Source organism: Chelon labrosus, assembly GCF_963514085.1.
Source record: "Chelon labrosus genome assembly, chromosome: 22".
Taxonomy (NCBI): Eukaryota; Metazoa; Chordata; class Actinopteri; order Mugiliformes; family Mugilidae; genus Chelon; species Chelon labrosus.
In genome coordinates, this window is record NC_140355.1 from 21646776 (window position 1) to 21661206 (window position 14431).

Below are 14431 nucleotides of genomic sequence, written 5' to 3' on the forward strand. Positions count from 1 at the left end.
TATTATCTCTTAATTCTCATATTTATTATTTTTCCTGACGTTACTAATTACTTTGGAAATATCACGACTTTGTTCTTTAAATATTAGAACGTTTTAAAGCGCTATTATGGCTTAAATAATTCTGATTTTATTCTCTAAACCTTCTGACTTATTTTCAGAGCTTTATTTTGAAAAGTCTTTAAATATTACATTATAACATAGCAACTATTTTCTTTCTAACTTTATTTTTTATCATATAACAACTTTAAAAACTTTATTTCAGATTTTTTTTCCAATATGTTTTTTTTACAATATTTTTATTTAATTTTCTAAACCTTCAGACCCTAACTCTTTAAATATTAGCCCATAGATTAGAGGAAGTTCAGCCTTGACCTCGGAGCGTTCTCGGTTTAGACGCCGACCAAAAGACGAACGAGTAGATTGAGTTAAAGCTCCTCAGAGTTTCTCTCCTGTGGTGTTTTTTGTAAATGTTTTCTTTTCTCTGAGCACTTTAAGGAAACTCTCGTCTGCTTCCCGACGACGTCTCCGAGGTCGCGGCTGAACGTCTGCCCCCTCCCAGAGGCCGCTGAGGATCCGTTAGTAATGAATTTATTTATTGTCTTGATCTTTTCCAAGCCCTGCTGTAGCATCGGAGCCTCGACTAACTTTAGTTTTGCACTGTCCACTTTAGAGATTCAGCGTCTGAGCAGCGTGGAGATTATTTCAGCACTGCCCTCCACAGAGACACAACGCTCGGTTTAAACTCCTCTAACTCACCTACGCCTCCGTGAGCTTTTAACCTCGACGCCGGTTCACGTCAAAGAAGATGCTGAACAGAAAAGAGGGAGGAAATATATTTCAGACCAATCACAGTCGTCGTCACGTTTCTGACTCTAGCTTTAGATGAGGCGACCACTCCGTCTACTCAAGAATAAATACTTGTCGATTTAGTTTCCAATGAAGGAACTTCTCAGGTTTACGTGACTGATTTAAACACGTTCTGATGCAGCGTCTTAAAATCATTAAAGAGAGAAATCTGTGCAGTGACCAGTTCACCACAGTTTACATCCGATTTCTCGCAATAATCCTCTGGTCTTCTAATGAAACATTTATCTCATCAAGTCTGGAAAATTCACTCAAATTAAACCAGTAATGACTAAAAGTTACACAACGTGTTTCTACACAATGAAGAAAAAATAAAGATTTATGCACTTATTTACTCATTTCCCAGTTTTCTGGGGTTTTAAACCTCAGATTTTATCTTTTAAAGAATATTTGAGCACAGTTAAAAAAATAACTAAAGGTTATTCTAACTTAAATATCTGTCACTTTACACGAAATAAGCTAAGAAGCAACGGTCGTATCGTGGCGCTGAGCACAGTTCAGTGAAACATGGACGTCTGTGAAGTAAATATGAAGCTACAGCAGGTTAGCCTAGCTTAGCATTAAGTATAGAAGCAAGGAGCGGGGGGAAAAGCAAATTTTCCAATCAGAGACATTTTGTTGTAAACAAATTTAACTCCACAGTGCTCGGATGACACGTGACAATTAGGCCCCGCCCCCGAACGATCTGATTGGTCCAGCAGATCTTTACAGGAGGAGAATCGTTTCCCAACAGAGAGACTCCAGATAAACTTCCAGACTCTACAAAAGATCAAGCTAGTGTTCATTTGTTAGCTTTAGAGAGCTAAGCTAAGCTAAGCTAACCGGCTATAGCTTCGTATTTAAACCACGAAGTGAGTAACCTTACTTCCTAAAATGCCGAATCGCTCCTTTAACCGAACCCGCACAGCGACACGTGTTCGTCTGGTGTCGCTCTGAAGCACAACTCTTGGATCATATTGAATCTTCAGTGTAACGTTGAGCGACGCGCGAAGCGACCGAACATCCGTGTAAATACTAAGCCGACAGACGCCGTGCCGTGGAACGACTAAAAGCTTTTACGTGGTTTTATTTTTCTGCCCGTTTGTACAGACTTTAAAACATGGTGTACTTTATACGTGACGAGTCTTTAATTCTTAGTGTTTTGTATGTTAACACCTTCAGGCACCGTTTTACAGATGTTGATGACGTGGTGGTGTGACATGTTTTCTATGTTCTGTAAACTCCTCAACAGTCCAATAGAAATGATACCGGACAAAGAACCGTCTGAACTGTTGTCTTTTATGTTTGGCCCGCCACCTCTTTCTTATTATTGATCTTATTTAAATCTAAGAGACTTTTTAAACAGCTCAACCAGCAGAAGTTTAAACAGTCTAGTCTTGTCTCAAGCAGAAAAGACTGAATGATTTGTAAACGTGTCTGGACGCTTTAATGCGTCTAAAACGTTTCAGCGGCTCCGCTCTCGTCAAACACTGAAAAACCAACAACGGCAACGTTTTTGTGACTTTTATTAAGAAAACAAAACCATTGGACATGATAAAAACCAAGCACTACTGATGGAATAAATAAGTCAAACCAAACCATAAATCTGTACACGATCTAAAGAAAAACAAAATGGTCCCAAGAAAAGAAAAAAACAACAAGATTTCATATCTCACAGCTCTTTTTTTGTTTTGTTTTTTCCTTTAAACACACAGTTATGAGCAAACTATAAGCAATTGGCTCGATCAGGTGAAAGCTACAACATAAGTGAGATATTTTATTTGTTTTTCTTTTAAACTGAGTGTACATAATGCTGTTTATAACTGTTAATGTCAATACAATAGCATTTTAAGTTCCAGCGCTGCTGGACTGGGAATGAGGTATATGCTAATCCATCCTCTAAACCGACACAATTATCAGCTTTTAGTTTCTTTTCTCTCCATCCATGTGAACGCTGATTCTCTGAAATCTGATCAAGTAATTATTCGGTCTTAATCGACAGCCCCTGTATGTGTGGTGAAGTCATCGGTCCGCAGTGATTTCAATCCACAATATTGATTCATAAAAGTAAATCGTGACATGCGTGAGGTTTTACATTAGAGGTCCTAGGTCTGAATCCGTACGATAAAGTTCAAGTAAATTGCACAAATCTGCACAAAACCCGAGAGCTCGATGCCGCGTACGGATTCAGCCGACAGACAGCACCTTGAAGGAGGATTAGAACCGACGCTTGAGCTAAAGACTGGACCCTTCTGTCGTCGTAGAGAAGTAGTGATACACAGAACGCCTACGGAGGAGAATGTTTCAGACGTGAACACCTGAAGAAGACGCCGATCAGTAACCAGGACTCAGAGGTTTACAGAGACTGAACTAACGTCTGGTAGTGTTCAAATCATAGTCTCCATCTTTTAAAGTATTAATTCGCTCTTTTGGTTCCTTGCTGAGAGGATGGACAGCGTCATATGAAGAGAAATTAGCATAGCGTAGCATAAATCACTAGCTGGATTATCATCGTTGAAGTTCTACTTAAGCGCTCGATGACGTCACAACAACGTGACGTCATCGAGCGCTAAAGTAGAACTTCAACGATGATAATCCAGCTAGTGATGCTAGTGGTGTGAACAAAACACCAGAGAGAAGCAGGTCGTAGCCGGCTAGCAGCGTTAGCTCTTCAACATGTTTAACTCCCCGTGTCATGTCAACCAGTGACACCAACAGTGTCAACAGTGATGTAGCTACCCATGCTAACCACTTAGCTCCTGGGCATTAATGTTTATTTCCTGTTTAATTTGAGTAACTTTGATTGGTGGAGTTAATCATCTTTGAACTGACTCAAGCTAGCAGCTTTCCTTTAGTTCCAGCTTTTATGCTAAGCTAAGCTAAGCTCAGCTTCATTCTGGACTTTCAGCAAGGAATCAAAATGATATTTCTTTAAAATCAAACCGTTGTAGTCCAATAAAATGAATTAGTGACAATTATAAGGCAGAAAACAAAACAAAACCATGGCACCAACATTGTAAATCAGAACCTGCTTGACCTAGAACGAGTCTTAAACCGTAGCAACTCAAGGCACACCTCCGGGACCTACGCTAGCTACGCCCGTCTTCACTACTCGTCTCCACCAGTACCGTCGTCTTCTTCTTCCTCTACAGAACCACAAACTAATTCACTTTAAAAAAAACAAACAAAAAAAAAAAACACGTGAATGGAGAAAAAAGACATCCACTACAGCAGCAAATCTATCTGTGATCGATTGTGACATACCATAACAGTGCATTGACCCTCCTGAGAAAAAAACCCTAAACGTTTCCTAAACAAATATAGAACATTAGTCTAACAGGAGGCGAATCGGGGACGACTGAAGCGACGTGGCGCCCGCGGGCCGCTGATCTGAGACCGGGCTGAGCCTCTCTGGTTCTCCTGGGCTAAAACCGTTGGCAGGGAAACGTTTCAAACGGCGGTCTCAGAGCAGCGGCGGCGGTCGGGCCTCATCTCAGGATCCCCAGTGTTAACTCTTTTAGTCACAGATGCAGGTCAGTGTTTGTCGTCTGGCCTGGCGTGGCTGGGCTGACAGCGCTGCCCCCCCCTCGGCCACAGAGGGGGTCGCAGCCGGGGGCTTCTCTTGGCATTAGTGAAAAGTGTGGAGGACTGGAAGGAAGCTCGGAGGTAATATCCATTCTCCCTCTGTGGCGGGGGAGTGTTGGGGTAAACCGGAGGGAGAGGGAGGGAGGGAGGGAGGCGTCCATTCTCCCTTAGAAGAGTTTGGGTGGAGAAGGTGGAGGAAAGGAGGAGGAGGAGGAGGAGGAGGAGTGAGAGGAGAGGCGGTGTGTGTCCATTAGCCCTAAATTATCTAGAGTTAATGGAGGGAGGTACAGAGGAGGGAGACAGGAGGGAGACGGAGAGAAACGACTCAGCCCCGAACATTTAACTCTCCTCAAAGTCCTGAGACGAGGACTCCAGTTTGTTTTTCTTGCTGGGGGGGCCCTCCTCCTGTAGGTCCTGCAGGGGGGGGTGGGGGGGGCAAAGGAAAGAGAGGACGGGTCGTTTAGATCTGATCGGTTCAGAGTAGAACATGGAGACATGGACCAACGTCAAGTAAACGTAAATAACTGTCAAGACAAAAGCAGAGGACGTGTTCGTACCTGAGTGGCTTTACTGTCTGAAGAGTCCTTGTCCCCTGAGGACAGACTGTCTCTCTTGGCACTTTGTGCTCTCTCTGAGGTCTCTGATGATGGGGTGGTCTTACCTGAAACGTTTAAAATAATAAATAAAACATCAGAACTGGACGTCTATGTACGGACGTCGTCCTCTGACACTTTACTGACACCGTGTGGTCGTGAGGAGGAACTGCAGAGACGGGCAGCTTCCACTTTCTCAAGTAAGTAAATATATCAGTCTATTAAATGTTTTATTTAAGAATACTAGCAGTTTAAAGAGGTTACCATGGTTTCTAGTAAATGTGAAATATTTTCTTAAAATGTAATAAAACAGACACCATGGAAATAATTAGCAAACAATAAGAACTCCTCCTTCAGATTCACCTGATCTGCTGCCCACCAGGTTTGACAGAGATGAACCTGATGAACCCTTCATTCTCCAGCCTGCTGGTGTGTGTATATAGGTGTGTTTATATATATGTGTGTGTGTGTTTATTGGTGTGCGTGCTGACCCCTCTTGCTGTCCGGGCTCTGGTCAGTCTTGGCATCGCTGTTGTCGCGGTGCAGCGTGGTGGCGGGCTCCGGGGCCGGGCTGGTGCTACAACTGTTCTCCTGTTTGACTGGAGACGAGTCGGCGATGGAGCTCTGGTTGCTGTTGTCGTCTGAGAAAGAGGCGGATACAATAAATCAGTCAAAGTGAGGCTGATCTCAAACTGGAATTAAAGGCTTGTTGGCAGAAACAGAAGGAGCTACAAAGCTGAGATGAGACGAAGATGAAACAAAGTCGCAGAAAGAGATCTGACTCGGGGCAACGGAGCGTGAAAACGTGCGACAGTCGTCTCGACGTGTCCGTGCCTTCAGAAATAGTTTTTCAGTACCCACCATGCATGTCCATCATCCCTGGAGAGGAGCTGTTCTCTGGAGTCGTCAGCTCTGAGCCGTACTTCTCATCTTTGCCCTTCTTCTTATTCTTGTTCTTCTAAAAACAGGAGAAAACGCACGTTGTTCAGGTTAGAGAGAAAAATGTAATAACGTCAAAATGAACTAACGCAGGTTTACTGCTAATAATAGTTATGACGATGAAGTGGACTCACGTCGTCTGATTTGGGCTCCGTCACTGGCACCCACTTGTAGATACGAAGGGACGTGTCTCCCACAGTCACCCATTTCTTCTCCCTGTGTGGGGGAGAAAAAAAAAAACAAGCTCAGCGTCAGATATATTATAACACAGACACTAATAACTACTAATATACTGCAGTAATAAGGGTCGATAGACACAAAGTTTATCTTTAAGGCCACAACTAAATCAGTTAATCTCTTCTGGTCGGCTCCAGCCTCATAATTCTAAGAAATCATCATTTCTTCTTTGATAATAAATGGAAGAACTTTACAGTAAAATATGACATTTAATGATGTGCACAAGTAAATTGTGATGGACGCTTTAAATACCATAATTTAACATCTTTTAGTTTGTAAAATACAATAACTTTAAATGTCTGTTCATAACAAATTCACCTTAGAATCTCATAAAAGCATTAAGATTTGTTCAATATAAGATTTACCATAAAGTATAATTCTGTTTGTCATTTAGTTTCATTATTAATAAATACATTTTATTTAAAACAAACCCACTTTTACTGACCTTTGCTAAATTAGCTGATTCTTTAGCTAAGTTTAGCATGTTAGCAAAGCAAAACAAATGTTGTGATCTAAAATAAAAGCTCATAAATATATATATATAAAAATAAAACACCCTTAAAATTATCTTAGATTTAATGTGTTCAGTTAGAAGATGTGTTTAATATTATCGTTTAAAAAAAATAAAAATCCGTTAAATTAACGTTTTTTTAAAACTACAGATTTAAACTGACTTTGAGTTGGGTACGCTTGATTAATCCACCTGATTAAAATAAAGTCCTAGCTAAGTAACTTTCTAGCTAGCAACCGTTAGCTTTAAAGAAAAAAAACGAATTGATTTTATAATCTTATAGTCATAAATAAATAAATACAAATACTTATATCAGATTAATTTCGCTATATCATAAAACGTAAATAATATTTAATATTTGTTTAAATTTATCACTAAAAAATATTTTCAGTTAAATTAACGTTATTTTGACTTTGATGCGTTTGATTAATACACCTGGTGAAAAAAAGTTATTCTTTAGCTTCGTAACTTTTTTAGCTAGCAACCGTTAGTCGGAGAAACCTTAAAAATAAATCATAAATAAAAAGTATTGTTAAATTAAATTAATGGCGTTATAGATGTATCATAAAACGTAATCAAGTTTGTATATTTTCTTTAATTTTTTTTTCCATCTAAAAATATTTCAGTTAAATTTTAAAAGCCACCAACTTCAACTGACTTTAATGCGGGGACGTTTGATTAATACACCTGGTGACAAAAAAGTTATTCTTTCGCCACGTAACTTTTTTAGCTAGCAACCGTTAGTCGGAGAAAAAAAACTAATTCAACCTTAAAAATAAATCAAAAATAAAAAGTATTGTTAAATTAAATTAATGGCGTTATAGATGTGTAATAAAACGTAATCAAGTTTGTATATTTTCTTTATTTTTTTTTTTCCATCTAAAAATATTTCAGTTAAATTTTAAAAACCACCAACTTCAACTGACTTTAATGCGGGGACGTTTGATTAATCCACCCGATTAAAAGAAACGAGACAAGTCAGGCACGGAGCGGGGTTTACACGCGAAGCCGGAATGTTCTCGAAACACACACCGGGAAGATTTGAGCCGTTAAATGTGAATAAAGTGTTTTGTTTTCGTGTGTTTTAAACGTTCAGACCGAGTCATACGTGTTCAGCCATGCACTACAGCAGCCGACTTCCCCTCTCCCAACCCCCACCGCGCCTCCGTCTCTATCAGACCTAAAGGGCGACTCAAAGCGCTTAATTTAAAACTCCAGACGGACTAAAACTGCTCCGACTCAAGAGCGCCGTCGTCGAATTGTTTCCCCAGACCGGAGTTTGTCGGTGGTTTCGGTCCTAAAAACCGGCGCCGTGTGCTCCCAGCTCAGCGGCAGGAAAGCAATGGCTTCATGTGACTGCATCGAAATGGCTTCTGGGTTCAACCCTAGCCGTTAAAGAAAAAAAAAAAAAAAAAAAAAAAAAAATACACCGGGTACATGTTGTGTGTCTGGATTAACACCGGGCGGATCGCCGCTCGAGTGCGCCCCGGTGCACCTGAGCCGCAAGTACATCAGCCCCGCGAACCCCCTTCAAATAATCGGTCCTTTTCTTTCTATTTCATCCCTCGCTCCTCGTCTCCGTCCCTCTCCTCCCCCAACAAGCGAGCCTTTCTCGTGTTAGATAACGAAGCCTCCTTTTCTCTCTCTCCTTTTCCCTCTTACCATTTTCGTACTTTCTCAATAGCGGCCATGACCCTCTTGATGTCATCCTTCGCCCTGCTCCGGGTCTCAGCTCGGACCGACCTGCCCGACATTGCCGCGGTGGGTATAATATTTTTAAAGCTCGCCGGCAGTTCAGACACAATGCAAACAGTAGAGCGCACAGAGAGAGCACTGCGCATGCGCGGCCCGATGGAGCACAGAGGAAGGAGAGGAGGGAGGAGGAGGAGGAGGAGGAGGAAGAGGAGGGGGGGGGGGCTGCAGCTGCACTGATGTCTCCCTGCTGAGAGGGCAGAACAAAGAGAGGCTCTGCTCTTAGAAAACATCTCTAGATCACACTTTAGCTGCACAATTTAAATAAAAATCATTACAAGCTTTAACATTTAACAGCTTTACATTCACTACACACTTCTATATATAATATAAGCTGCACTGAAAGACACAAAACAGCAGCAAAATGACCCAAAAACTATTTTTATATCTGTTGCACTCTGGAAGACTTGACCTACCTGTACTCTGTTGCTCTTTGAAGTCACTTTTTCTGCTCGTTTACATTTGTCTTGCTTCATATTTCGTTTTTTTTTTCTTGTTGTGTCTTCATAGTCCTTAGTCATCTTGAGTTTCTTGGTGTTTCATTTTGTGGTGACTTTTGCTTCCTGATGGACATTTTAAGTCTATTCTGTGTGCCTTTCCTGCTGTTTTAAGACTTTCTGTCTCTTTATGGTAATTTGAAGTAGTTTTGTAGTGGTTTTGTGTCTCTTTCGGTTCATTTTTCTGCTGGCCTTTATGTGTCCGACTGGTACGTGTCTTTTTTTGTGTCTTTCGTCGTTTTTATAGTCTTTTTCTTCTCGCTTTTCGTGCCCTTTAGTCATCTCGTTTCTCTTGGTGGTGAGTTGTTTTATCTGTCACAGCTTTTAAGTGTTTTGCAGTGTGTTTTTGTGTCTTTATAGTCACTTTGAGTCTTGTTGTAGCACTTCTACGGCTCTTTTTTAGTCATTCAAAGTCTTTTTGGAGTGGTTTTAAGACTCTGTGAACTTTTTTGTCTCTTTATAGTTATTTTGACTCTTTTGTAATTGTTTTATGTCCCAAAAACAACAGTCGGGACACCAAATTCCTTAAAACATCTAAATGAATCTTCAGCCTGGAGCGCAACCTGATGTTTTTTGGATAAATGATGGTCTCACATGTTATTTAATCTTCCCTTGATCAACACTTAAGTCGATGATGTTCAGAGTTAAATGAAAACAGGTGTCAGTATTAATGAAACAGGGATGAATCATCATATTTTTGGGGATCCCCCATCTGATGTTATTTAACAACAAGTTGACATCTGTAATCCACCTGCCTTTTTTGTGGTGGTGGTTTTGTGTTTCTTTTTGTCTCTGTGACCATGTTGTGTCTTGTTGTTAAACTGTGTTTGACACAATTTTACATCTCTTTGAAGCGGTTTTGCTTCTTTTTGTGTTGGTTTTATCTCTCTCAGCTCATTTGCCTCTCCTACCACATTGTGTCTTTTTGTTGTGTGAACAAATATCAATAACAAATCATAAACTAAAACATTTCTATTTCACATATTTTCTTCAAATCCCTCTCAACCGTCAGTCCGTAACTTTTATATCGACATTTCCGACCGTCCCTGAAGAGGGCACGCACGTTGAAGCCGGAGCGGCGAAAGGAAAACGTCCTGCGTCATCATTCTGCGACACATCAACACGCAGCTCGGAGCTAAGCGCTGTAACTCGGCAAATAGTGACAACAAAACTTTTCAGGCAGAATTTGACGAGTTTATCTGGATGCTTTTTGATGAATGTGACTTAAATTGTCAATTTAAAACATTTATCTTGACTCTTGTGGAAACATTAGCGCTGAACAAAGGCTGCAGAGCCCGCAGCTCTGGCATGTGTCAGACATCTACTGTCTGGACCCTGTGATATTATTAAATACTTGGTGACTTTGAATCTCTTTTAGTTTTAGCTGTTGTGGATTTGAAGATGAATGAAGAAGGTGAGTTGTTGTTGTCCGTGTGTCTCGTTTGCTGCCTCGGTTTGTGGTCGGTGGCGTTAACCGGGTCCTGGGGGTGTCCTGGTTTCAGAGCTGGTGGAGTACTTCAGGGCTCAGATGAGGAAGGACCCGGACATGGCCTCAGCTGTGGCCGCGATCCGGACCCTGCTGGAGTTTCTCAAGAGAGACAAAGGTTAGACCTCTTCATCCTCTCTAATGTCTGGACATCATCTCTGTCTGGTGTCCTCTTCCTCTTCTTCTTCCCTTTCTCTTCCTCCTCTATCTCCTCCTTTTTTCCTCTTTGTTGTCCTCCTCTGCACTTCTCTTCTTCCTTTTCATTTTCTTCTTCCTCCCTTCCTCCTCTTCTTCCCCTTCCTTCTCGTCTTCTTCTTCCTCCTGCTCCTCATCTTCCTCCGTGTCCTTCTCATCTTTTCCTCTTCTTCCTCCTCCTCTGCACTTCTCCTCTTTTTCCTTTTCCTTTGCTTCTTCTTCTTCTTCCCCTTCCTCCTCTCCTTCCTCCACCCTCTTCTACCTCAACCTCCTCCTCTTCTTATTCCCTTTCCTCCTCTTCTTCCTCCGCCTCCATCTTCTTTTTTTCCTCTTCTTCCTCCTCTGCACTTCTCGTCTTCCTTTTCCTTCTCCTCATCTTCATCCACCTCCTCATCTTCCTCCTACATCCCACCCACTGACAGGAGCCATGAGAACCAGGTTGTCAGTTATTTAGCGTCATAATGTTATGGCTGGTTTTAAACCCCTCCAAGCCGTCCCCATTGTGACGTCCCGTCCTCTGTCTCCTCCTCCCCCTCAGGTGAGACCCTCCAGGGTCTGAGGGAGAGCCTGACGGGGGCCACCGACTGCCTGATGGGGGTGGACTCCTCTGTGGCCGTGTCCTCTGGGGGGGAGCTCTTCCTGCGCTTCATCAGCCTCACGTCTCTGGAGCACCAGGTCAGTGAACGCACCGTCTCCTGGAGGACCGGAGCTTTTAGTCCTTGCATGTCTTCATGGGCGTTGATGTCTCTGTCTGTTGTCTTTGTGGACATTTTCTGTCTTAATCCTCTCCTCCTCCTTGTCTCCCTCCTCTTCCTTTTGTCATCCCTGTTTTTCATGTTCTCTTTTATTTCTTCTTCTACCTTTTGTCTTTTTTCTTCCCTTTTTCTCTTCATCTTTTCATCCTCCTCCTCCTTCTTCTACTCCTCCTCTATTTTATTCTCTGCCTCCTTTTCATCAGTTTTTCTTTCTTCTTTTCCTCTTCTGTCTCCTTTCTTTTCTTCTCCCTTCATTTTTGTCTTTTGTCTTTCATTTTCAACTTTCTCCTCATCCTCCTTCCTATTCCTTCCTTTTCATCCGTTTTTCTTAATCCTCTCCTCCTCCTTGTCTCCCTCCTCTTCCTTTTGTCATCCCTGTTTTTCATGTTCTCTTTTATTTCTTCTTCTACCTTTTGTCTTTTTCTTCGCCTCTTTTTATCTTCCTCCTCTTTCTACTCCTCCTCTATTTTCTTCTGTCTCCTTTTCTTCTTCTCCCTTCCCTTTTGTCTTTTTCTTCAAGGATGCTCCTTCTTCTTCCTTCCTTTTCATCCGTTGTTCTTAATCCTCTCCTCCTCCTCGTCCTCCATCTCATTGGTTGACCCAGTAGTAGTGCTTCCTGATGTCTGGTCTCTCTCCTTCAGGACCTGTCCCGCTGTAAGAAGGTGATGGAGGAGCGAGGAGAACTGTTCCTGGAGAAGATCTCCATGTCCAGGGCTAAGGTGGCGAAGCTGTGTCACACCTTCATCAAAGACGGCGCCGTGAGTGCACGTTGATCACACCTTCTTCTTCTTCTTCTCTCTCTCTCTCCGTGACCCTCAGCTCCTTCATTCCTCTCTCCTCTCGTCCTCCTTTAGAAAATCCTGACCCACTCCTTCTCCAGAGTCGTCCTCAGAGTCCTGGAACGAGCCGCCGCCGAGAAGAAACGCTTCTCTGTTTACGTGACGGAGTCTCAGCCCGACGCCGCCGGGTGAGTGGGCTCTGTAGACTGTGGTAGGCTTTTATTCTGGAAGGGCGTTTTATTCTGAAAGGACTCACTGGAGCGGTGTCTCTGTTCAGGCAGCAGATGGCCGAGGCTCTGAGGAAACTCAACGTTCCAGTAACGGTCGTCCTGGACGCAGCCGTCGGGTAAATAACGTTTATTATTTATTAATTATGTATATAATAGTTAAAGAAAATATTCAGTTTAATTAATAATTAATTCATTAACAGATACGTCCTGGAGAAAGTGGATCTGGTCATCGTAGGAGCAGAAGGAGTCGTGGAGAGTGGAGGAATCATTAACAAGGTGTGTTCCAGGAAGTAGTCAGGGCCCTGTTCAACAGAACTCCTCCTTCTTCTCCTCTCCTCCTGTTCCTGTCTTCTTTCTCCTTCTCTCCCTCCTTTTTGTCCCTGTCTTTCACCTCACCCTTCTTCCACTCCTCTCCTTCTTTCTTTCTCCAGTTTTCCCTCCTTCTCCACCTTCCTTGTTCATTCCTGTTCTTTCTCCTCCTCCTGTTCTGTTCCTATGTCTTTCTCCTTCTCTCCCTCCTTCTTAGCCCCTTTCTTCTCATCCCTTTTCCTCCTCCTCTTCCATATTGTCTTTTTCTCCTCTTCATTTTTCTCCTCCTTCTTTCTCCTCCTCCATAATTTACCTTTTCATCCATTTTTCTTTCTCCTTTTTTCTTCTTCTACTCCTTTTCCTTTCTCCTCCCTCATTTCTGTCACCTCATCTTTCTCCTCACTTTCTCTTCCTCCCCGTCTCCTCCTCCTCCCTCTTTATCCTTCTTCATTCCTGTTCTTTCTCCTCATCCTCCTGTTCTGTTCCCATGTCTCCTTCTACTCCTTCTTAGTCCCTTTTTCTTCCCCTTCTTCTCCTTATTCATGCCTGATTTTTCTCCTCCTCTTTCACATTTTCTCTCCTCTCCTTCTTAGTTTTTATTTCTTCTCCCTCATTTTTGTCGCCTCATCTTTCTCCTCCCTCTTTATCTTTCTCCAGTTTTCTCATCTTCTCCACCTTCCTTGTTTATTCCTGTTCTCTCTCCTTCTACTCCTTCTATCCATCCTTCCCTTTCTTCTCATCCTCCTTGTTTTCCTCCTCCTCTTCCATATTATTTCTCCTCTTCATTTTTATTCCTTCTTCTCCTCCACTCCTTCTTTTTCATCCATTTTTCTTTCTCTCCTTATTTATCATCCCTGTTTTTGTTTTTCTACTCCTTTTCCTTTCTCCTCCCTCATTTCTGTCGCCTCATCTTTCTCCTCACTCTTTTTCTCCTCCTTGTTTTTCATCTCCTCCTCCCCCCTCTTTATCCATCTCCGGTTTTACCGTCTTCTCCACCTTCCTTGTTCATTCTTGTTCTTTCTCCTCCTCCTCCTGTTCTGTTCCTGTCTCCTCCTTCTCCATCCCTGATTTTTCTTCTCCACTCCATCTTTTTCATTTCTCTCCGTTTACCATCTGCCTTTCCTCTTCTCCTCCTTTTCTCTTCTTCTCCCTCATTCTTGTCGTCTCATCTTTCTCCTCCTCCTCCTCCTCCTGTTCTATTTCCAGTAGCTGTGTTACTCCTCTTCATCAGAACCTCCTCATCAATAAACGTCTACAGTTAATTAATGTTTAGATCTCTGACCACATCATTTGAGTCCGTCTCCATGGTAACGGCTCCTCTCCGACGTTTCAGATCGGTACCTATCAGATGGCCGTCTGCTCCAAAGCTCATAATAAACCCTTCTACGTCGTGGCGGAGAGTTTTAAGTTCGTGCGCCTGTATCCTCTCAACCAGCAGGACGTCCCAGATAAATTTAAGGTATTTTATTTTATTCTGTTTTACTTTTATTTTAGAGTTACTATTTTTATTTTTATTTACATGTGTGTTTCCGGCCTCCACAGTACAAAGCCGACACTCTGAAGACGGTTCAGAATCTGTCAGAGGAGCATCCGATGATCGACTACACGCCTCCCTCCCTCATCACCCTCCTCTTCACCGACCTGGGAGTCCTCACGCCGTCGGCCGTTAGCGACGAACTCATCAAACTTTATTTATAACGACTCAAATAAAACTTCTTGT

General features: G+C 42.4%; 2 protein-coding genes across 2 annotated transcripts; one reads left to right on the top strand and one right to left on the bottom strand.

Annotated features, from left to right (window-relative positions):
* Positions 1-13: 13 nt before the first annotated feature.
* Positions 14-8557, bottom strand: bcl7a (BAF chromatin remodeling complex subunit BCL7A). Its single transcript, XM_084571895.1, has 6 exons — positions 8371-8557; positions 6095-6176; positions 5883-5979; positions 5513-5662; positions 4986-5089; positions 14-4842 (listed from the first exon to the last, which is right to left on the bottom strand). Exons 1-6 carry the CDS (start codon positions 8547-8549, stop codon positions 4768-4770), a joined length of 687 nt encoding a protein of 228 aa, XP_084428021.1. The 5' UTR covers positions 8550-8557; the 3' UTR covers positions 14-4767.
* An 853-nt stretch (positions 8558-9410) lies between these two features.
* On the top strand, positions 9411-14409 carry eif2b1 (eukaryotic translation initiation factor 2B, subunit 1 alpha; the record flags this gene model as incomplete). Its single annotated transcript, XM_084572393.1, has 9 exons — positions 9411-10371; positions 10460-10561; positions 11177-11313; positions 12035-12151; positions 12248-12360; positions 12450-12518; positions 12603-12678; positions 14045-14170; positions 14254-14409. The coding sequence occupies exons 1-9, from the start codon at positions 10359-10361 to the stop codon at positions 14407-14409; spliced, it is 909 nt and encodes a 302-aa protein (XP_084428519.1). The 5' UTR covers positions 9411-10358.
* Positions 14410-14431: the final 22 nt, after the last annotated feature.

What these genes read in the sequence shown, in the direction of transcription:
- bcl7a (XM_084571895.1), bottom strand. Translation starts at nt 8,549, where the DNA reads ATGCGCAGTGCTCTCTCTGTGCGCTCTACTGTTTGCATTGTGTCTGAA. An exon ending in ATTGAGAAAGTACGAAAATG is followed by an intron (nt 6,177 to 8,370) that starts GTAAGAGGGAAA and finishes TCCCCCACACAG; the next exon opens with GGAGAAGAAATGGGTGACTG. An exon ending in CGGAGCCCAAATCAGACGAC is followed by an intron (nt 5,980 to 6,094) that starts GTGAGTCCACTT and finishes TCCTGTTTTTAG; the next exon opens with AAGAACAAGAATAAGAAGAA.